Here is a 25476-nt window from a genome sequence, read left to right as displayed (position 1 = left end):
ACTTAGAGCTCAATGGACCATAACAATGATTACAGAGCATTCGCTTTGTACAAACTCATGCCAACCCGACACGCATTTAAGTGGCACTGGAGGAAAAGGGATGAGGGATGAAGATACCACCCGACATCTTTTGGGAGATGGATAGATGGCACAAAAGCAAAAAAAGAGATTGAATGAGGAAAGTGAAGAGCACAGTCTGCAAGATGTGATCTTCTGAAACGGAATCAACATCACTCAGTTGTGATACCAGGATTATCATCTAGCTTCTCCTTTACAGTCTCTCTAAAGTCTGCAAGATGATGACAGAAATGAGAAAGTGTGCATCGGAAGGGGTTAGAGAATCTACAAGACTGAGGAGAATTCAATAAAGGGAACCTTACTTGAATGGCAGCTTACAGTACAAGAGGACAAGATAGTTTCTTGCCCTCTCACTTTTTTTGGGTCTGAGAAGGTGAGATGCTAGATCTAAAAGTGTCATCTCAACCTCTTCAAGAAGTTTAGAAAGCGAGTTGTGAGATGTCATCTTCTGGGCACCTTGGGTTGTAAAGAAGGCAAGAAGACGCTATCAGAGATAGCGTCTTCTCAAATTTTCAAGCCTCAGAAGGGGAGATGTTTTTATGTATGTATTTCAATGAAATTTTCATGTGTTTCACTTCATGGAAGCAAAAGAAGATATAAGTTAGGTCCATATGGATTAACATTGCACTTTAAAAAAAAAAAAGAAGGTACTTTACCTCATAATGCAATGTTTAACCAAGATGATTACCAGTACCTTGTCAATCTTAAAGGTTCTGTTTACCTTTGGGAGCAGTGATTTAAAAAATTTTCAAGATATCACATTTGATGCATATGTGTAGGTCTGTTGTATCACAAAACATCCTAGCATATAACATTTTTGCAATAAAGACTAAAATATATGGAGATATCAGTTTTTTTCTCAATAAACCATAACTGTAGACGGTTTAATCTGCAAAATCTTTTTATCATAACTATTGTTCACATTTTGTGTATTTAACAATACTTAACATCGATTATATGGATTCAAATTTTCACAGTGGTTGTTTCTATTCCTAACTCAAATTTTAGAACTATTTTAAAGCACTAATGCTGGGTTTTTGTTTCATCTGCAAATGGTAAATTATGCCTTTAACTCGTTGATGGGTCTTTGTTGGACTGAACATACCAGGGTATGTCTAGTTTATTCTTGTCTCACACAGAGGAATGTTGCAAACCTCAAAGATTGTTGTTTGCATGTACATACTGTACTTCTCTGAAAATGGGGGATGGGGAGTGGGAGAACAGAATTGCATCAACTTGTCAAGCAGTGTTATTTCCTTATAATTCAGGATATGTGTGGTGTTACCACATGCAAGAAAAGCATCTGTCCATTTTATCAAAAGACAGTTCTATTCTGTATTTCTTTTTGTGTGTGTGTGTGTGTGTGTGTGTGTGGAGGGGGGGGGGGTTGAGGGTGCAATTAGTATTCACCATAAGAAATTAGCAAGGAATTTACCTAGTTGCTTCCTACTGTGCAATTCCAAACCATGTCATACACTATAGTCAATATGAATTGTACGTATATTGCGTGATTATCTATGAATAAATAGAGTGATTAATTATTTTGTGACAAAAGACAGAGATGATCAAAGGGGCAGCTTTTATGCAGAAGAAACTGCTCCCTGCAAAAATTTCAGGTTGTTGATACAAGGAAGAAAACCAAAGATGATTTGAAGTTTCAGTCAACCACAGTATGAGAATGTAAGCAAAATATCCCTTGACCATGCAACATATGGAAATGTTGCATGATGAATAAAGTCTGGGTTGGCGCTGTGTACTACTTAGACCCCGTTTACAGTGCGAGGCTCGGCCGCGGCCGAGCCGCGGCCGAGCCCAGCCCCGCTTCAGTGTAAACGCGCAAAAGGCCAAATGCGAGGCCAAAATTGGCCTCGCATTTGGCCTCGCTCTGGAGGTGGTCTCGGCCGCGGCCAAGCCGCGGCCGAGCCCTGCCTCTTCTTGGTGTAAACGCAAACTGGGCCAAATGAGCGGCCAATTGCGCGGCCAATTTTAGTCTGGCTGCCAAACCCTCTGCCTGTATCTTTCGCTATTCAGGATATTAACCCCCTCAACGTCGAAAACTAGTATAGTTTAAGGTGGTTTTGTCCTGCAAAGGATTTTTTCCTTCGGCAAAGGCCTTTGCCCGAACGGCGACTTCGTCGCCAATGAGTTCATTTGGCAAAGGGTCTGAAAACCAGACAATACCAAATTGCGTTTGTTTACAAGCAGAGCGCCACTACGACAAAATATTGAAAGGTTTGAATCAAAAGCGCGGCCGAGCCCAGCAGTGTAAACGGACAAAATTGCGAGGCTCGGCCGCGCAATTGAGGCCGGAATCGGCCGCGGCTCGGCCGCGGCCGAGCCGCGGCCGAGCCCGGCCCCGCACTGTAAACGGGGTCATAGTCACAAGATCACACAACTTCCTCCTCCATCTTAAGAAGTTGTTTTGTGGTGAACTCGCACCTGGGTACAATGCAAACTCATTATAGGCCACCACAGGGAAATGGCATTACAGTAAGTGAGTCACATGTTAGGCAAATATTACCTTTTGTCCCATTAAACACTGGGAGGAGCTTTTTTTTTTTCGTGTAGCACAATCTACATACTTGCCTAGGTCAGTGAGATATGTGCACAGGGCCTGTTTACAACAGCTGTGTGTATCATATTCTGTGGCTTAATAGCTACGATCTTGCACTAAACCATCCACTTGCATATTACCACAACGTTTTTCATGCTGTTACTGCTCATGTATGATGGACAGCACCCACAATATCAATTCTGCTGTAGTGAGCACGCAATACTTTATTACCACCAGTGGGACTGTGGAAATAACCCCACTGTAAACTCTGAATGTACAGGCACACATATACATTAATTATGTGTGGTTATGAACAGATTGTCCATAGGCCCTAATGGAAGTTGGGGGGGGGGGGGGAATCTCCTAGCAATAGAGCTTATGGAAAGATTCACAATGAACACGTCTGTTCCTGGGGTTTCACTGCATAATCCAGATGTAATTATTCGTCTGCATGGACCTCATCAGCCATCAATGAGTAATGGGCGCCTGCGACAAGGGGCTCTGAAAGTCTATACCATCATGTCTGCTGTGCTTAAATTTAGATTACCAGTAACCTGAGAGATACTGATAATTTCAAATTCCACGAAGTGTGCCAACGTCACATGTCTTCTCAATATCAGACAGCTAGCTTGGGAGAAAGAGAATGTGGGAGCAGAAATATGCCAGTGTACTTTCCTGGCCAAAAAAAAAAAAAAAAAAAAAAAAAAAACAGAAAAAAAAAGAAGCAAACATGAAAATCATGCTAATCCTACAGTGAAAGGACTAAATAAGTGAATAAAAGAAGCATACAGGTAAAAAAAAAATAATAATAATCCTACAGTGAAAGGACTGAATATGTGGATAAAAGAAGCATACAGGTTTAAAAAAAAATTAAAAAAAATAATCCTACAGTGAAAGGACTAAATAAGTGGATAAAAGAATCATACAGGTAAAAAAAAAGTATTAAAAAACCCCCCACAATTTTTGAAAGGCATGTTTTCCGAGCTCATTTAATAGTTTTGACCACAGCAAATAACAAAAATTCACATTTGTGAGTGCAGTTTCTTTCCCTATATATAGAGTAACAATAAGAAAGGCGATAAACTCACCTTTGCATTTATGTTTGTGTGTTTGCATGTTTGTGTTTCAGTAGTTGCTGTGATGGGCAAGTCTTAAGCAAGCATTCTGGTTGTGAGGAACACACACAGAACTTTAGTAAATTGGTCTATGGTTTAGCCATGAATCCCAACAGGTTGATGTTTCATATGCATATATCATCACAGCAGCTGTTTTACTCTTTTTTTTTTCAATCACATATCATGGGGTAACCATTAACATGTGGAACATTATTAACTCTTTATGTGCCACGTTCGCACATCTGACTCAGCTGATGGCGTGCCAACTTCGCATATTCTGCTCAAATGCACAAACCCGCCCAAACCGGTCGATAAGTTGCTAAATGCCGTAGTACAATGAAAGCGTTTCTCGTGCTCGCATATAACTTGCATTTTATGTGGTGATTGATTATCAAGCAGTGTTCCTTTCTGGATTTCCGCTTAAATTTCAAGTTTCTGCCACTGTTTTGTGTACAATGTTTTTACAGTAATGTAGCTACTGGTCATTTGAAAGAAAAACAATCATAGACTTGCCATACAATTTACATCAAATCAAAGCTTAGCATTTTCCCTACAATGTTACTATTTGTTCAGCTTAAGAGAGATCTACAGGAGTAACATAGCTTTGAAAAACAAAATGTTTTCTCAAAGCAGGACTATATTGGTGTCTCCGAATAATGTGGCACACAGGAGGTTTCCACCATAGCACCTAATTGTGATCATGGTGGAACAGAGTACAATATGCTTTGTCTTGACGGAATTCAAAAGGCTATAGGAGCTGTGATCCTAAACACCTGTAGCTGTTCAGTCCATAAACTCAAGATTTATGACGCAGGACATTTATCACCTGTGAAGTGGTATGTACAACCAACTCGAGAATGACTTCAGATCTTATATTGAACAAAACAAGAACAGGCTGTCAGCATGTGCTCTTACGTATGTCAACGTATCAAGAATTGGATCACCACAAATTATTTCACAAATTTTCATGCAACAGGTGATGATTAACAGAAGACATGCTGTATTGCATTCTTGACTTCCAAAGTATTTGCAGAATAGAGAACAGTGTACAAATATATTTAAATTTATGGGGTAATTCTATCACCCTGCCCCCAAATTAACCCCCAAACAAACAAAACAAAAAACAACAAAAAAAAAACAACAAAAAAAAAACTCTGTTAACAAGCTAACGTAATGTAATGGTTCTTCTCTCTTTGGAATATGTTTTGATATTTCATACCCAGTTTGGATGCATAACTTGTTGCTATGCTATGCAGACCTGGGGCAAGCTTTCTGCTTGTCAATAAAAACTTTTTTTTTTTAAAGACAGGTATGAGTAGGTTGCCAATATGTAAGTCAGCGAGTCTGAAGGTTGTATTATATAAGGCAATGCCTTGTTGTGGTTTATGCAAACCCAACACATAATGGGATTATGAACAAAATGTAGAATTTTGCTGTAATTCATGACAAAGTATGTTGTCATAGTAGATTTGTTCTGTGGACAGCATAATCCATTCATTTACACAACTCTGCTCAGTCCACTAGAGCTGTAGTTTTGGCATAAAAAAAAGAACCCCCAAAACTGTGACTTGATGCCTTATTTGAGTGGATTATATTATCAAAATGTCTGACTTGCATGGATGAACACTTGATCATATTCATAACCGGCACTCATTTCCAAGCAAGACCAAAGCAAACTCCCGTATATACATCAACCAAATTCTATGAGACATGCTGTGTATGGGCATTGTTTCGTAAAAGTTGCAAATGTTACGTTTTTGCCCGACATTTGTCCAAGCAGTGGTGAAAAAAAAAAATCAATTTGCGCAAATGGATACTATCCACAATAGCCAGCAAACCAGATATTCTTTTAGTACAGCTGTACTTACCAACAGATTCACATACACATATACAAACACACAAAAACACACACACACGCAAATATACAAACAAATTAATTTTGTTCACAAATGACAAGTCATCAGGAAGCATAGCCAATGAAGATTAGAATTCTTGACAGCAATAAATGATGCCCTAATCACTAATCATTAAGCATTTGGGGGGGGGGGGGGAGAAGATGGGGAAGGGCAGGGGGAGGGGAGAGAAGGGTGGAGATGGTCTTACCTTTGGGCGGGTACCTTGGATGCTTTCCGTCCTTTCCTGGCCACTCCACACGAATCATCCCAAATGGTTTGAACGATGCCTGTAGACCAGCTGAAATGTTATGCACACACAATCCAAAAACGATCACTTCAATACGCCATTGTTACTCTTAGTATCACTAAGTATGAAAGTTAATGAGGAGTAACAGCCCTCTTTCCCTCTCTCTCAATCTCAGTCTCTCTCTCTCTTTCTTTTTCTCCCACAACAAAAATTATTGGAGCATGATCTCTTGTTGGAGGGATAAACTTTTTTGACTACATGACAGTGCTGGTATGGAAGTTAATGAGCCCTGGGCGATTAGTTTGCCCATTGCTGATTCAATGGTGACCCACTGTGCTGTCTCTCTCTCTCTCTAGACCATGATGTAAGCAGGTACATGATGCCATTTTGTGCTAGACCTAGACCTGGACCTGGACCTGGCTTTATTTTTTTTATAAAACGGCAACATGTATTGCCTTTGTTTTTAAATTTGTGATTTATCACTTCATACTGCCTATAATAGGATGTGAGAAATAAATCAAACATGTCTTACAACATCTATAGTTTGGCATATCCTAAAGGGGATATTCATTGTATTATCTACAGAATCCATTGAGAAACATATTCTATATTTTTATCTCTTTGTCCATTGCAATGACATGCGATGTTCCATGCCTACTGCCTCTAAATTATTTGGTCCACTGTAGTGATAATAGTGAAGCATTAACTGCATGTATGCATGTACATGAGGTATAGACTAGCTGTATCGTTTTACACTGTTTATACAACACCTCATTAGAATGTAGCAATCCGATTTAGCAATCCGATTGGTCGATTGCCCATCATGTGATATTTAGTTAAAAGTTCCATCGCACACTGTGGCTGTCAGCCATGCAATTTTGTTTAAACAAAAATGGAGAGCGCATGGCTGTCGTCACTCATTTCCATTGACTCCTGTGTTAAACTTTGTTTCGCGTAGTCTAGTATACGTACGCGGTGGCTGACTGTGCGACTACGAATTTGTCTTTCACGGAAAATGGTTGCCATTTCTGTGCTAAATTAAAGAATCTGTGCGAACCACATCTGTTGACATTCGAGGTGTTGTGTAAACCAAATAGTGTATGGTCTTTACTCGTGCAATGGAACAAGATTTCGCACTCATGACCATTCACTATTTGTACACTACGCCATATATTTAGCAAGTCTAATTTTATTGCGAATAGGGACTTCCTGACAATATCACGAGTTGTTAAATTTGCAATTTGTAGAGTACAGCACAGAATGGAGAAATGTATGCGTGCATGTCGTATTCATGACGAGATCAGAGTTGATATTTTTGCATGTTTTTATAATCGGCGAATAGCACCCGACTTTCATGAAATTCACAAAAATGAAAACTTTGCAAAATATTTGGCGTATACAATTTGTATGTACAGTGGTTGAAACTGGGTCTATGCACGAGCCAGCATTAAATCCCTTATGTTGCATCAGTTGCATCAAGTTATGTGTGGAACCTAGTCCTTTGGTGGAGTCTGTAGGAATTCTTGAGATGAAACTAGTTGTGATATATGTTTATGAGTGCTGTAAATGTGAGTGCTGTAAATAACAGTGCTGTATAAGTGCTGTGAGTAACACAAACAAAGTCCTTGTCTTGCAATACTACTTAACATTATTCAATTGAGGACCATGCAGATAGTATTAAAAACAACAACTAAGAAACAAAGAGAAAGTCCTTCCAAAAGTAAATGATTAATCACTCAAGAACTGTATTGGGGTTTTTTTTCTCCCTTTCTATGATTTATTATCATCAAAAGCCACTGTTGTCAAGGCGCTCCTTAACCTGATGAGGACAGACTGGTTTTGCTGCAACACAAATTTCCCACAGACACTTGCCAGAGTACATACTTGGGACTCAACCTCGATGGGTTAATACATCTTTATTGCCTGAAACCGCTTTTATCATCAGAAGATGTACAAGTTAGTGCACAGTAGAGAACTTTTCATGACTGATGACATCAGAAGAAGATGTGAAGACATTGCCCTGGAGCCCTTCCATGAACTTGCTACATTCCTTAAAAATGCTGAGTAATGCCAAATAATACTTTGCAAAGTGAGGTGCCATATCTTATCAATTAAAATCCCTCCATATTAAAGACTGAGAACAGAAAAATAAAACATTAAGGATCTGGTACATGTAGATTATTCTTCATTCCACTGTCTGAAGAAGATGACTGAAATATAAAAACTGGGATGTGTTATGTTTCATTGCAAAGTTGCCCCTAAAGAAACAAATGCAAAACAGGTCATATATATGAAGACAAACACATTGAAAGAAAACAGATGAGATGTAACAGAATGATGTTAAACAAAAAATTAATTGAAACTAATTCATTCTGCAAAGTGTGGAATGAACAGAGCATTCCTTTCCCAATACACTGTAAGTAACGTAGATGATTTCCCCCTTTTTTTTGCCTACATTCTGCATCAATCAAAATCTTATTGTGCTCGGTTCCTACTCTGAATACTGTTGGCCATATTGGTAAGAGAAATTGTTGAATAAGCTAGTAGCAAAGTCTGTAGCCATATGGTGGTTTGAATTTGAGAGGGTAAACAAATTGTGTATCAAATAGGCAGACAATCTTGCGTGGTGACACTTGCATCTACTCAAGTACAAGCTTGCCGACTTTCTCCTGGTATCCTGGGGATTTTGTGATGGATTTGTCTGGGAATCTAACACAGGAGGAATAGCTGCAGATTCTCTGTAAAAGATATCAATAGGGAAACCCAAAACTTGTAGAAAACAGATTTAATCAATGATCAAATCAAATGTGTGTAAGAAGTGAAGGTGTGTCTTGAATTTCAAATTTATCACATATTCTTTTTGAAGACATTTTAAAGAAAAATCTTCAAATACCTATTTTACCAGATGACTGTTAAAAGAACTTAATAGCAAGTTACCAATTCACCTATAGAAACTGTCTCATCAGGAATAGAACTGCACTGCAATGTGATTTGATTGTGATGGTAAATCTCAGTCCCTGATACAGTATGGTCCTTAAAACAAATAACACACAGACTTGGGGAAAAGCCATTTTGTGAATATTACTGATACCACCACTGAAACAAGGATCTAAATTCTGTGCAAGATTTCAATACTGCCAAGTGTTAAAATCTATCAAAGCAGCAAATATTTGCACCACATACAGAACCTTTGGTGCTTCAAGAGGTGTAAATAGATGTCATAAGAAGAAAATACCCAATTCATTTCCAGTGCATCAACCAACCAATCAAATATTTTCTCAAATGTCCTCTTATTAAATGTGAACTTTTTTGCCGCACTTCCCCCTCCTACGACTGAAAACATTTAGAGCTTACGAGTTAATTTCTGCCCCACTGTAGAGGTAAATTGGCAATAACATTAAACCTCTTTCACATCTTCTATTTTCATGCGTCACTCTCTAACGGTTACACAGTAATGCACTCCTATTATTATTTACTTATATAATTGCATACACACATTGTGTTTACTGCTGATTTGCACTGTGTTAACTTCTGGAGTTGAGGATATAATTTGGCTCTTCCGTTATGACTTAACTCATCAACCCGACATAGTGGATCACTTAATAGGATATTGTTGTAAACATTTGCGCTGTTATCTAACTGCGAATGCTGGGTATCTGCCCATCAGTGGAGCTAAAAAATTACCTTTTTGTTTGTTTTATTGGATTATTTTTGTGGTCGATCGGGTCGTAGCAATTACAACACAGCCTAATGAGATGCAGCATGCAGTTTCCACTCGTGTGCAACAGATGCTGGTCATAAATCACCCCAATTCAATTCCCTTGATTATCTCCATGTTCACTTTTCTGGATCTGTGTGTGATATAATTATTGTTCCCTAGATAAAATACATGTATTTCCCTTATGCAAGCCATGTACAATTTCTCCCCTTTTTTTCCATTCTATTTCTGTGACTTATGTCTAACTTTTCAGACAGCCCTGCAGGTCAGCCACCCCATCCTACATATTTGCAAAAAGTCTGGATCAAGACCAGAAGCTAGACAGTTTGTGGTTGCCATCATTGATTAATTTTTCCTCAATACTTGGATAAATATTTGATGGGCTGCCATTAACACAAAGACTCTGCCTGTGGGATACAGTACAGAATGCCTGCCATATGGCATGGCATGCAGTAACATGATAGCCCAGCGCAGTTGGTTTCTGTTCGTCCAGTATGGTGTCTCCGAGAATAGCATGTTTGCTTGAATGCCAAGACATATGTTTCAGTTTCATTCAATGCATAGGGTATTCTAATAGCAAAACTGTCGCAACAGGTTTTAATTCTGATCTATAAAATACCTACACACAAACTACAGCACTGACCACTCAGCGTTCGCAGAATAAATTAGACATCTGAACAGTCTCTTCCAGGCCGCAGGTTCTAAAATTGTTTTTGCCTCTGATATACCAGGAAACACCCTGCTCTAATCTTAAAGTTCATGTGAACTCTTTGCACTCCTGAGAATTAGATTCCTTTCGTAAGCTGGTATATTGTAGAGGTAGGTAACTCAGACCTTTTACATTGAATAATTAAACTGGAAACTTCTTTATTGTGGAGGGGAAACAATACTATAAATTTGCAGTGAATTTATTCCGACCCCCCCCAAAAAAAAAAAAAAAAAATCCAACCAAATTTCCAAATTGCAATTTTGAGTGACATAGGGTGAGCTTTTCACTCACCTTAGAAAAAAAAAAAACAAGAAAAACCTCTGCAAACTTGTAATATTGTTTCCAATCCAGTTTTATTATTTGGTGGAAAATTTGAGACAGCAGCACAGTTTAGTGAGGGTGCATGAAACAGCCTGGCACCAACATAAACGTAAACTGTATTACGCCACCAGCGCAGCGGATATTGGTTAAGAATGCCACACCCCCCTGGTACTGTTTTAAAACTGAAGATTATCCTTTCATGGAAAAATAAAGAACAAAATTTCATGAAATCATTCTAAAAAGACACAAATGGAATGCAACTTTTTAACAGACTACATCTCACACTCACCTTCTGTGATGTCCCAGGGAACACCGCCCAGGAATACTTTGCAGGAGTAGATGGGATTGCGGTACACCTTCGGTGGCAGCTGCCCACTCCAGGTGCAGGTTGGTTGGCAAATGGCTGGGGCATTTGGAAGGGAATGGTGATAGGGGGTAGGGAGAGGGATGGTTGGAGGGCACAGAGAATTGGTCAAAAGGAGCAAGAGGGAGCGCAAGAGAAGAGAGGGAGAGAGAGAAAGTGTGTGTGAGTAAAGTTAGGAGGGGTTGAAAAAGGTTTGGTAGAGAATGGGTGGGGTGCATGACAAGTGTTGACAAGTGGTTGGGAGCGGGTGGAAAAGGGTTGGAAAGATTTCATGAAGAATGGGGAGGGGAATAAAAGTTTGGTAGAGAGAATGGGGTGGGGTTATGACAAAAGGTTGGGAAAGAGTGGATAAAGGTTAGAAAGATTTTGAGGAGAATGGGAAAGAGTGTAGAAATTTGGTTGAGTTGGGAAGAGAGGATTAAAATTGGTTTGGGAAAGAGTGCAGGAGAGGGTTAGAAAAGGTTGGGGGAGAGCGTGGAGAAGGTTTGGACAAGTTTTGGGGGGAGAGTGGGGGGGGGGGGGAGAATGACAAGAGGGTGAGGAGAGAGTGGTGAGGGGTTTGAAGGGATTGGAGAGAGGATGGGAAAGGGTTGAGATGGAGTAGGGAGGCAATGAGGAATGTGTGGGACAGAAAGGGAGGGGTTGGGATAAGAAAATATGATATGGTAGAAGCAATATATAGTATTACAAAATATCGCATGTTATCATCTCTCTACATCTTAGAAATTGATTGCTCAAAGCACAGCTACTGAACTTTCTTGCTGAATTATGCATGACAATTTCAAATAGCTTATCTTGGCTTACCCTCTACCAACAGCTGTTATAAAAACCTCATTCAACCCCTGTCATTTTGTTAACCAAAAAATATTGTACACATTTCAGTTAAGTCTACAACCCGGGCAGTCTCTTTACTTGTATCGATTGTTTTCACTCAGGCAATATACTGCAATGATCCTCTGCCATGGAAAGTGTCCTTTGTCAAAAATGCTAAATTAATAATAGTCTTGAAAAAAGAGACAGTGATAGTAGTAGGAATAAAAATGTTGAAATAATTGAACAACACTATTGCTACTTCTTAAGGATGATGATTGAAAAAGTGATGATAATGATATCAATAATTGTAATATTGATTACAATAATAATAAGAGGGAGATAATAAGAAGGAAAAGAAAAAGAACAAATGAAGAGAAAGGAGAATAATGAGAAAGCATACCTGCAGCCTGTCTGTTGAGCTTGGCTAGCTTCTCAATGTTGCTAGGGTCAGTAGGGAGTGCATTGAAGAGCTTCTCCAGTGTGTTGAACTTGGGGTCCAGCAGGAGTTGCCTCGTCAACGCCTGGACGTTTGGATCGTTGAAGTCGAGGAGCTGGGTGGAGGGAGCTTGGGGCGGGACCGCGGGGGGAGCCAGGGGGGCCTGGTTTGGAGCCATGGCCAGAGTCCGATACAGGGCCTGGTTCTGATCGAGGAAGGCCAAGTTTTGGGGCAAGACACTGGGAGCTCCCCCAGGGAGCAGCATCATGGACGAGTTGTTTGGCACCACTGAGTTTAGTCCATTGTTGGTCATTTGGTTGACTGGGTAACGGAAATTGTGCTCACCCGCAAGACTCAAATTGCCCTGTGTTTAAAACCACACAAACAAGGTAAAGAAAAAAAGTACCAAAGAGCTTTAAAGGTTTTCTCTACACATGTCCAAATACACTATATTTCTCACTTTCACTTACAAGAACATTGATTTCTCCATGAATTATAAACAAAATGATACAAAATTCAATCTCATGGTCGGTGAAAAAAGAAATACAGATAGTATAAAAGTAGAGTTATTCTACATCTGATACAGGTAATCTGGAAATGACAGGATTTATATTTTGTAATCATGAGTGTGCTTTTCTACAAGAAAAAAAAACGTTTTGCATGAACAATTACACTTAGATATTGGTGCTGCATATGCCTGGGAAACCATGGAAAGAGCATTTCAAGATCTAAGCCTCAAACCCATCTTCATTCTCTGGATATTGTGTGTTATATACAATCAGTAGTTTATTTTGGTTTTCATTACAGGTCAACAGCTGAGAAAATATATCAAATATACAAAATACATTATATATGTCAAGTATCAAATATCACAGAGCAAACACATCAGAACATGAATGCCGAAGAATTTCAAAAACCAACCATCATTTCAGACAAGGTCTCTGCCAAGACATCATTGACTGAGCCTGCGGAGCTAACCCCGCTGCTGTCCGACTCGCTGGGACTGGGACACTTTTGATCCCTGGTCCCGACCCCCATGGCCTGCTTGATAGGCGTGAAGACGCAGTCCCACAGGGCCGAGGAGGAGTCCGACCCGGGGCTGCTGACACTGCCGGATGATGCGTAATGGTCGCTGGGCGCTGGGGACGACTCCAGGAGAGAGGCGAGGTTCGGGTCCTCCTGGAAACCCCCGCCTCCGCTGAGGTAGCGGTCGATGTTTGAGAGCGTGATGGCATCCTTGGGGTTGCTGCAGACCGGATGGGAGCTCCATGTGCTCTGAGAGATGGGTGAGCCAGGCACAGGTGGTAGGAAGGGCAGAATGTCAGATCCCCCTCCCCCGCCGTTATGGGGTGGCGGAGTGACAACATTGGTGGCGGTGGTGGTAAGGGGCGGAGGGGGTGAGCCCTTGAGATCCATGGAGGAGGAGGACGACTGAATCTGGCCTCTGGCAGCTGCTAGCAGGTTGGCATCAATGTGGGGTACTGAAATAATTAAAAAAGAAGACAAAATGGAGGAAATTAAAGGGACGATATATGTTTGGTTGAGATGGCCGGGCTTTAAGTTTTCAACTTTTGTTAGAAATGAGAAACTTCTCATGAAATATGAATGAATTCCTCTAAGAATTGTATATTCTAAGTTTATTTGATGACGACTGGTATTGACATGGCTGAGATATCAAAACAAAGTGATCCTTAAAAAAAGATGGGATTAATTTTTTTGTCGAATAAATAATATTTCATAAGTGGTTTCTGATTAATCTCATAAAGAGTTAAAAGATGAATCCCCATCTACATCAAAACTATACAATCTCTTTAATTGTTGCGTGATATTTGCATTGGTATGTGTATATATGAAGGGTAAATTACCATGTGATAATGAGCCAGTTTATAATGTATCCGTTTTCTCTCCTACTCATATCATTACATGTAATTGAGTTAGCCTGACACATGATCTCGTGGTTTAAAATGTGTTGACTGGTCACCAGGGCTCATGGTGATGGAGAGATGTGCAATAGGTAGGAATGTTATTGATGCAATCATCAATAGGCTGGTGGGTGTGGTTAATAGCTCGTTGCTATACAGATCAGTCACTGCATAACCAGCTAAATTTCTTGATGCTATCTATCATCCAGGATCTCAACTTAGCTGCATACAAAAAACTTGCTATATCTAAAAAATGAAATACCTCATTGCCACTTTCAATGTGTCCCTAAATGACTGCAAAAGCAGCCTGATATTAATATTTTTAGAACGACTGAATGTAAATGCTTGTGTGTAAAAAAAGTGTGGGTTTAATGAAATATCTTATCAGCTGATTACCTCTCTGCATGGCAACACATGCCTTTTATCAGATTTTGGATTTTATCTCAAAAAAAAAAAATGTGGATGTTATACATACAGACAGTTCTTCCTTTTAAACTCTGACATCATCCTAAAAAATATCTTTGATGTTACTGCCTTGTGTATGATACTTTTCTACTGTTGTCAACATCACAGTGATGCTAGATCATAATCATGGTGACAATGTCCACAGACTGAATTGATTTTTAATCCCAAAAGACTTCAGCCTTTGAACTACTGGGAGCCATAAATGCAGGTTTCATATCTTGACAGGGGTGTCATTAAAAGAGTAGCAGAGTAATAAAAGAGCATCAACCCTATACCCTCTTCCTCCTGGTGTGTATTTCACTCCCAAACCAGTGTGTAGTGATTTTGTCGACCAATCTTGTTTAAACATGCAACGCAGCAGCACAATTCTAAAGACCTCCTCTTATCTGTGACCTGTGCGGTACCAAATTACACTTTGACACCATTTACTAGTAAACTGTGACACAATAGTTCATAAATATTTACAGCCTAAAAATACTTACAGATCCTAGATCCTGTGCCCTTGGAAATGTGTGTATGTTGAACAAAAATCATACTGATTACACAAGAAATCTTCAAATGACGCTGAAAATTTCATCATACTAAATCTGTTGTTTTTTTTTTTTTTACCTCTAATCTGTTCCAATTTTCAAAAGAATGTTCAAATGTACATTGAACAAATGTAAAACTGACCATTACACACTGGTATAATGACCTTTAACACACTGTTGTGTTACACTGGTTGTTTATTGCATAGAGATCTTCACCTCGATGAAGTAGTCAGGTACTCCTAATCGTCAGTAAATCCTTTTCCAAATCATGGTTACCTCAGCATCAGCTTGGGAACAACCAATCAACTGAGCACTTTAGAAGTTATGCTAAACAAACTAATATCAATGTACCTTGCACCAGTCACAAAATCATTTTAATATGACACAGGCCAGATATATGATACGATCATAACTCTTGAACTGAACACAAGAGTACAATAGCACAACACAAAAATTCATGGGTAATGTTCATTATTCTGAAGGTTTGTAAATCCAAAAATGAAGTATGGTTAGTTAATATGAATATTTGTGTTGTTATTCAGAAGGTTTGTTATTCCAAAGGTTTGTCAATTCAAAATGAAAAAAGGTTTGTTAATATAAAAATGAAATAAGGTTCATTAATCTGAAAATGAAAAATAGGTGCGTACTAATGAACCTTTCAAAATACAAATATTATATCATTTTTGGATTAATAAACCTCCAAAATAACAAACCATGATTCATTTTCAGAACTAAGAACCTTACGATTAACGAACTATAATCAAATTCTCCATGTTAAATCATATGATGATAATGAATCAGGAAGTACAAGAAATACACTTTCTGTGAAGCCAGTACATCATTCATTGTGTCACTGTCAGCCTCTTGACGTTTTCTTCCTTTAACATTCTTAATCCCCAGATAACTAATTCATAATAGTTTGTTTCTACCAGCCATGATGCAGAAGGATATCACTAATAAATAGTGTCATTTATCATCTTATCTGTAGGACACTGTATACACTGTACGTTCAGTTTTGAATCATTGTGGGAAGATCTGACTGTTGCCGTCATCTTGTGAAACTGCAGAGTGGTATAATAGCCAAGAAAGTAAAAATGAAACCTTCAAATAACACCAACGCTATTGTAATGAAGATGCTTTTCTAGTTAAACAGGGGATCTTGTATCAGCTTTGGGCAAATAATATCCACTGGGTTTGCGCACTGTGTGCTTGCAAAGACAAACCTCGCACACAACTATTCTTTTTTCTTTTATTCAAATTTTATGAAGAGGAAGAATCAGCAGTGGAACAGTGTTAATCCAAAGTTAAAAAACTTTTTTTTTTTTCAATGCAAGAAATGGTCCCACACATTCACTCCGGTTAGGCCTAAGGTAAACCGGGGGGGGGGGGGGGGGGGGGGGGGGGGGGAGGGGGGGGGGATCCAGGAATTCCATAAAGGGGAGGTGCCTTTACAAAATTAAAGGGGGGTTCTTTTGTTTTAACAAAAAATAAAGAGGGAGCGTGCACCCCCTTCTGGATCCGCCACTGCGGTAAAGTAGCTCGGGGAATCTCTCCTTTCTGTTCCTTTATCTTTGCAGGTTATTACAATAATAATTTGGCAATATTTGGTAACAGGCGCCAGCTGCATCCTGGATACATGAAACACGAGTTTTATAGATCTGTAAACCCACATCATACTCTGGCACTTTTTCATATCATATCTTATATTTGCATGACATTCTCTCAGAAAGACATGATGTACAAACAATATACACATCTCTAAAAGCTTTCTGTCCTATAAAAAGGCATGAAAACATTTTTTTGTGCAACTAATTGTACATTGTATGTTAAGACTCTATCTAACCAAGTACAGGAACACCCAAGAACATTTCCCAATTTGAATTTTAGATATCTTAATGTAAGTCTTAAGGAGCCCAAACTTCCAGCTTAACAACTCATTTCCCAAGTTTAGGGAAATGTCTCTAAATTCCAGTGGAAAGGATGTCATGACAACTTATTCACATTAATAAAATTTCATTGCAGAAAACAAAAACACTAATGTATTGCCCATATATATGTATATATATACATATATATGATAAATGGACTTACATTTATTTGGATACATTGATATTAATATATATCAATACATCTATCAACAATATTTACTGCAATTTCATTCATCAATGCTTTAGTTTCATTTCAGGTTGCCCTAAAAATATGATAGATTGGAATGAATTTCATGCATTGAATAAAGCACCATTCTGATTAAACAACATCTGAACAATAAGGTCTGGTATTGCATTGCTAAGGTCTTTAAAGGTAGGGGATACCTTTTACAGACCTCCCAAAATGCAGCAAAACATGAAATATGAACCTCAGGGGACTTGTTTAGGCCACTGCTGAGAAATTTGGAAGTCAACATTTATCTACAATTTGAATAATGCACAAAACTCAACTACTCAGTAGTTCTGTGTATCAGCCACACTTAAGCATTTTTGTTGCAGACTTCTGTATTTTTTAATCTATAAACACAAATCTAAAAGTATAAGAGCTGATGTAATAACATATAGAGTGTGTGGCAAGAATGTATATAGAAATGTTTGTAAGTTTTGATGAACTTTCTTCACAAAATATACATGATGGACACACATGCAGTGCATGGGTCTGCAAAGGTAGCCTAGTAATGTACTGGAATTTACTGTGAGCCCCGAAAAAAATACAATTCAAAATCTAATGGTCAATAAAAATGTACTAAATGTTACCTTCCACTTTCAATACTTTATGGGAGTTTCTAAAATGATACTCTCTTCAACATACCACTGTATTTATACAACTCTTCATTTAAGGCATGCAAATGGGATTCCCTACCTTTAAATCTACCCAGGTCTCTTTATTTCCATTTCTTTCTGTTTAGTCGCATATACCTGATCATCTCATCACAGATTCTCATTTCCCCATTGCCTAACAATTTCCAATCATACAACAAAGACTCCACACAGATGTTTTTCACATCTAGTAAAGCACACACATCTTCCTTTTCCTGCACAGTCTTGCCAGCACACTTTTACATTCATAGCTGCTGACCTAGATTTCATAGAACATAAAATCAAATTCAATATCAGCCAGGAATACCAGGAGTATCAGTAGATGATGGAAAGTGTGCTGTATTGATTAAAGACACGACAGTTACAATCATTATTTCTGTTCTTAGTTTATAGTAGAACTAGTGTGAATATCATGTCTCTGTTATATTGTCATTACTGCTACTATATTTATATAATTACTTGTACTATTAGTATTACTAAAAACCCAAGCAATGCTTCTGAATTGCTCCATTGTGTACCAAGGTCTCAAAATCTGCCATTAATCTAATCATATTACATACAATACAGTTGACAATTTCGCGGGATGGCAAATTTGAGGATTTGGGGATCCATTGAACTACTGTAAAAGTGGAAATTTTCATGGTTTGGGAATTTTGCGCGCATTTTGCGCAACCAGAAGCTTGCACAAAATTAAAAGCACACAAATATTTTTGTATGCCATATGATCCAGTAATCAATGTCTCATTTCCATAGGATTAAAAACATGCGAAATTTATCTTACCCAGCTGAGCATGAAAAATGACTTTTAGAGTACTCAACTGCTCTTGCAACATCTGTCCCAGTGACCCAACATGTGCTAGAAGGCACAATGTATCTATTCCAATGGTTTGATGCTATGTAACATGTTCATTCATTACAATCTGCATCAATAGTTGTTGGTATTTTATAAGGTAGAACAAAATCTTCTCTTACATTTCAGCCATATTTTGGTTGTTATATATACCAATGCTTATTCAAGTTGTAGATTTATCAAAAGCCCCCAACTCAGTATAATTTACAGCTAAGTCTTACAGGGGCAAGTAACACTATGCTAGATTGTTATAGTTGTTTTCTATCTTAAAATAGGAAAGCTTTGTACTTTTTCTGACTTTGTGCAGAGTCAATTAATTTAATCAGTTCCATCTCACTGTGCTTCAATAGGATAAAAGGTGAAATTCCGAGGTACCAATTCATTTTTGCAGAAAATTCCCCCTAGGATTTAATAGCTTAACATAAAATTTGGGCATGTCAGTTTACAGTGCGATGTGTACTGAATGAAAGTAAAACTAGTATCGTGCAACAGAAATAGTACAATATGAAGACAGTGCACTTACACATCCATCTATAATGTTAGGTTGATCAGGAAAATGGGGGTGGGATGGACCACAGCATCAGTAAAGATCGCCAAGTGATATACTGTATACGGCATATATTTAACGAGCTTATTTTTTTTTGTGAATCGGGACTTCCCGACAACTTCACAAGTGGTTAAATTCGCAATCATGGAGCTCTGGAGTGCGGTACACAATGGAGAAATGTATGCGTGCATGACAAATTCATATCGGGATCAGAGTCTATATTTTCGTATGCTTTAAAAATGAATATAGCACCGAACTCGTGAAATTCGTGAAAATAAAAAACCCCACGAAATATTCAGCGTATACAATATTTAATTCAGTCTGGGCAACATTTTAAAAAATATATAAAAAGTGCAAGGGTAATGCAGATTTCTGATGTACATAAGAAATTACAGTTGCACAGGAGCACAATCAGACCGACATCTTTATAGCATGTCCTCACAAAGCTGCTTTAGATTGCCACTGCCCCCTCATCACGCTTATAGCATCATCTCTTTTATACTAGTGTCACATCTTGTTCTCACTGTGCAATCCAATTACTTGAGTCATTGTTGTGATCTACCAGAGCCCATTGTAGACTTGGAAACCAGAGACCCAGACGGTCCTCGTGCCTAATGTGCCACTTCAGGCAACGACACGACATAACTTTCACATCTTAAAAGCATAATTTGCCTTTTGCAGATGAAACAAAAACCCAGCATTTGTGCTTTCAAAATAGTTCTAAAATGTGAGTTAGGAATAGAAACAACCAGAATGTAAAAATTTGAATCAGTATAATGGATGTTAAGTTTTGTTAAATATACAAACAATATGTGAACAATAGTTATAATAATTTGGGATAATCTTTGTTGGATGGATAAATGGATGTAGCCATTTTCTTTCACTTAGCCCTTTCCTATCTAATACACAACACACACACACAAAGAAAAATAAGAGTCACACATTTGTACGAGAAGCCAGAGTTTTTGCTCAAGTAGCCTTCATTCTGGGCTAAAAATATTCTATTATGCATAGAAGGTTCCCTCCAGACCATGAGATATAAAAAAAAGGACAACAGATAGTAAATAGTCGTGTATTACATATGATGTGACATTTCAAAGTGTTTTCTCAATAGGTCAGTCACAGTGAGTTATTTTCCCTGTGGATGAAAATATCGACTGTTCTGTCAATGTTACGAGATCAGTCTCGGACCCCGTTTACAGTGCGAGGCTCGGCCGCGGCCGAGCCGCGGCCGAGCCCAGCCCCGCTTCAGTGTAAACGCGCAAAAGGCCAAATGCGAGGCCAAAATTGGCCTCACATTTGGCCTCGCTGTGGAGGTGGTCTCGGCCGCGGCCGAGCCGCGGCCGAGCCCGGCCTCTTCTTGGTGTAAACGCAAACTGGGCCAAATGCGCGGCCAATTGCGCGGCCAATTTTAGTCTGGCTTCCAAACCCTCTGCCTGTATCTTTCGCTATTCAGGATATTAACCCCCTCAACGTCGAAAACTAGTATAGTTTAAGGTGGTTTTGTCCTGCAAAGGATTTTTTCCTTCGGCAAAGGCCTTTGCCCGAACGGCGACTTCGTCGCCACGGAATTCATTTGGCAAAGGGTCTGAAAACCAGACAATACCAAATTGCGTTTGTTTACAAGCAGAGCGCCACTACGACAAAATATTGAAAGGTTTGAATCAAAAGCGCGGCCGAGCCCAGCAGTGTAAACGGACAAAATTGCGAGGCTCGGCCGCGCAATTGAGGCCGGACTCGGCCGCGGCCGAGCCGCGGCCGAGCCCGGCCCCGCACTGTAAACGGGGTCTTGGTTTGTGTTGAGCACGGGTTTGTCAAAGCCAAAATCAGTTTCATAAGAATGGATTTTGAGCTTGATCCTTCACAATTATTGGATCTCGGGTTGGGATAGGGGCTAGCAATGTTTCTACTTATACTTATAATCATCTACTAGAGCTGATGAGAGGACCCGTCCTTCCATTTTCTTTGTCCGTCAGTCATAAGGCCCTGTCCAACCCCCGTAAGGCCAAGAAGGACTGGCCGACCATTTTCCGTCAGTCTTGTCTGATTGATTTGAAGTGTATTCCCGTCTACATGTAGGCCTATAGATACTTTCTCTATAGCCACTTTTTTTGCAGTCCTTCTTAGCCATTTTAACACACACACAATGCTTACTGGATTTGTGATAACTCTCCCCCTGGTATCAATTCCATACCTCCTATATCTTAGACACTGCTCAGGCCCATAGTCTGAAAATTATGTTTGGTTTGAAACATGCTTACAATGCTCTATGTATTTCTTGCATATCAAGGATCACAACTTTCCATTGAAAAGAATGCCAGTTTATATAAATTATGTATCTATCTTTCGTTTTTCTTGTTTTTCTTCTCAAATGTGGTCTACATAGAAGTTACAGCAGTGTACTAGAAGTCCCTCACAATGGTGTATGTCAAACATCCTTTTGCTACTGCGACACGTTCCTCTGTCGCATATTTGAACGCTGAGCGTACCACACTGCCCAGACTGAATTCTGCTATCTCAGGCATGCCTGTATGAAACCCTAGACAAGGGGTAACAGGATCCCTTACAGTGAGGGTCCAGTGTGGACATTGAGTAACGGGAGAGGAGCTTCATATTTCAACATCAAGAGCACAAAAGATTTCTTCTTTTATTTCAAATCTCCTGGAGGGTATTTTTGCACACTAACTACTTTTCACAGCACATACACCAATAGAGACAGTAGCTTCAGGGTGACACACGGGACCACACTATCTCCAAGTAAATTCAATCTGTGCAATTACTTTTGTTCATCCTTAATTCAGTATTATCTTGCAATGATTAGCTTCAGAATGCAGTATACCCTGTGATTCAAAGTCTGAAGTTTTCATACAGAGACTGAGTTTTCTTCACACTTACATCAGCATCATTATTATATAGTTTCCCGTAGCATAACCAGACTTTTAATAAGGGGACAGAATAATGAATATGACTCTCAAGCAACTTTCAGAAAAAGATTAATGTCCCAGCAGAAAAATTAATCCTTTCAATAGGGTCCTGACTCAAAAGAAGGATCTGCACCATTGAACCTTTCTAGCTAAAATTTCCATCAAAATTAGGACACTCTTTACATTTTTTCCCTTCTCTTAATTGATACAGAACTTTATCAAATGCAAGAATTCCAACACAAACCACCAGTGTCAAGCTTAGCTGGTGGTAAATCTTCAAATCGTTACCACCAGTTATTCAACTTCTTTTTTTTCCCCCCTCTCTTTCTCTCTCTCTCTCTTTCAGAGAACTACAAGGATCTCCGAGGAGAGGGGGGGGGGGGGAGCAAAGTGGGAGTTGTCCTGAAATAGTCATTGGGGTTCTCAGAGAATGCCTTTGTAACTTGTGGAGATGGTGCACATTTCTATGTGCACTTGGTGTACAAGATGCCAGGTGGCAAGATGCCAAAATGGAGCAGATGGCACCTCCCCTTTTCCAGCAATCGGCAATGATCTGCTGCAACAAGCGATCCTGTTATGATAATAGTAGAAACCTTGGGACTGTAGAACATTTGAAATACTATACCAATATTTTCATGACGGATGCACTTTGCGTCAACTTTTAACTTAAGGGTAAAGAACTCTCCTGCAAACTCTGCTAATATTTGCCAAATTTTCACCGTAAGCTGGCACATTAATGCACAAACGAGGCCGCCAACTGAATATCATTGTGAAGCAACGACAAGAAAAGCCACAACACACCAACGTCTTTTTGTGAACCTTTCACATATATCAAAAGGAAATGCTACTTCATCTTACAAGACAGCTCTCAAGATTGATGGTTGCATTTGAAGGTCACAATATTGTGCAGCATAATCGCTTGATTGGTGATGGGCAAATTTAGCTTATCTGCATTGTATGAATGTGGATACATGGATGCATCAAGCATCAGTCTATGAACATCATGGAACCTGGAGGTATCAAAATCAAAGCAATTATGGAGAAACTCGTGTGGATGTGCAATTTATTACAAAAATTCCTAAATAACTGCAAAATTTCTTGGGGTATGGGTCGCAATGCTGATCATGCCATTTAGTGAGATCATATTATGTCCATGGTGGCAAAAAATCTGAAGATTTAATTGGATCATGATGCAAATCTTGAGATTCATATCCCACAAATTTGCATTCAGTGTGAATCCCAATCATATCTTTATGGAAAGTGCATGCCAGGTGCTTTGTTATCATTTCTTCATTGGCTCTCCCTCTTTGGACTGGTGGGGAAACTAAGGTGACACAAGGTGACACAACATAGTGCATGACCCAGACACTCATACCCCTTTCAGGTAATCGTGGATGCGGATAATAGGAGCACTAAGTCGTAAAATTTTGATTACATGAACGGGAGAGGAGTAAAAAAGTGCGCATTATTTTGATGCTGCTATTATCCGCATTATTGCAGCATGAGGAGTTGATCGAGAATACATGAACGCGTTTTACGACTTATGCGCACTAACATTCCACAGTTCGGTCAAAGGTCACTCGATTTCCCACACAACCGCTGATTGCTGAGCTTAAGCGAGTTCTGTGCATACACGTGAGTATATATCACCAGAAACATTACGTCATTACAGAGGCGTGCGCAGTAACCATGACAAATACTCCCGTCTTTCGCACCGTTATATGAACGGGCGCTCGTAAAAGTAGTGCGCACTTCATGGGATATATGAACGCGATTTTGATTACTTCATCCGCATTATTTGGATGCGGATAATTGAACCGCGATTACCTGAAAGGGGTATTAGTCATGACCTTTTATACCAAATACAATATATGTGGCCCATTCTAAACCCAGCAGGAATACAGTATTAGTATAACACACCAAGACGCTTGTCAGTTGTCTGGGACTTAATTTAGCAACAAATAAATACACATTTATATTTATAAAGCAAAATTAACTTACAAACTACATAGCATATTGACTTGAAAGATGAAGGTGTATGAACAGCTGCTAATCTCTACGCATAAAGTTACATGAAGAAACTTTGGTGGATTTGAAAAATTTGCACATTAAATGTCAGTGCGAGTTCTTCTAGGTAACACTACTAAAATACAGCTGTATGGCAATGGAGACTGCACATTCTGAGCTGCTTCACACTAAAACTGCCCGATTTCAAGCTTCAAATTTAATGCGAGATTTACTATCCATTCATTCTGCTGAACATAGGTAGGGAAAAAAATGAAGATGGAAAATGCATCTCATAGTACAGTATGTCTAAAAGGCTAATGATTCCTGCAGAACAGACCATCCAGCACAGGGATCTGTGCTGAATTTATAAACAAAGCTATGTTATGACATTCAATCTGGAGATGAAGAGGAAACATGGAACAGTATTGATACTAACGCATAGTGCATCAATTCTATCTGTAATCATTGTGGGAATTTTTCAGAGCTCGAGCACTTATGTTTCATGCAGGCCCACATCCAAATCTAAAGCTCTTGCTATCTGCAGGCTTTAAAGGACAAGTTCACCTTCATAAACATAAGGATTGAGAGAATGCAGCAATATTAGTAGAACACATCAGTGAAAGTTTGAGGAAAATTGGACAATCGATGCAGAAGTTATGAACTTTTTTAATTTTTGTGCTGGAACCGCTGGATGAGGAGACTACTAAGGCCTGTGATGTCATATGAGTACAACAGTATAAAGAAAATATAAAGAAAATTCAACATATTTTCACTTTTTTCGCATAATAAAAGAGCACTTGACTTGCCACTTTCTAAAGGCAATGGGAATGATATTAGCCATAACATATGTCAGTAACGAGTCAAGGGAATGTGTACTTTTTCCAAAAGATGAAATTTTGTGAAATTCTTTATATTTTCCTTATATTGTTGTACGCATGTGACATCATACACTGCAGTAGTCTTCTCATCCAGCGGTGACTGCACAAAAACTTCAAAAATTCATAACTTTTGAACGAATTGTCCGATTTTCCTCAAACTTTCAATGATGTGTTCTACTAATATTGCTACATTCTCTCAATCCTTATGTTAATGAAGGTGAACTTGTCCTTTAAGTGCTAAGGATTTGTCTTGATTTTCCTGTAGTTCTTCTTGATTTCCTTTCACTGCCAATGAC

At 39.0% G+C, this 25476-nt stretch overlaps 1 protein-coding gene across 1 annotated transcript in view; it reads right to left on the bottom strand.

Moving 5' to 3' along the window:
• Positions 1 to 230: 230 nt before the first annotated feature.
• LOC140238199 (cytoplasmic polyadenylation element-binding protein 1-like) overlaps positions 231 to 25476 on the bottom strand; it is a 30594-nt gene continuing 5348 nt past the window's right edge. Inside the window, exons 3-7 of the mRNA XM_072318135.1 lie at positions 13172 to 13731; positions 12215 to 12614; positions 10927 to 11040; positions 5851 to 5940; positions 231 to 289 (exon numbers count right to left, since the gene is read on the bottom strand). Of these exons, the coding sequence (XP_072174236.1) occupies positions 231 to 289; positions 5851 to 5940; positions 10927 to 11040; positions 12215 to 12614; positions 13172 to 13731 (1223 nt within the window). The remainder of the gene's footprint in view (positions 290 to 5850; positions 5941 to 10926; positions 11041 to 12214; positions 12615 to 13171; positions 13732 to 25476) is intronic.

Source organism: Diadema setosum, chromosome 14 (assembly GCF_964275005.1).
Source record: "Diadema setosum chromosome 14, eeDiaSeto1, whole genome shotgun sequence".
Classification (NCBI taxonomy): domain Eukaryota; kingdom Metazoa; phylum Echinodermata; class Echinoidea; order Diadematoida; family Diadematidae; genus Diadema; species Diadema setosum.
Note: the sequence above shows the minus strand (reverse complement) of the source record. Positions and strands in the feature narration are given on the sequence as shown.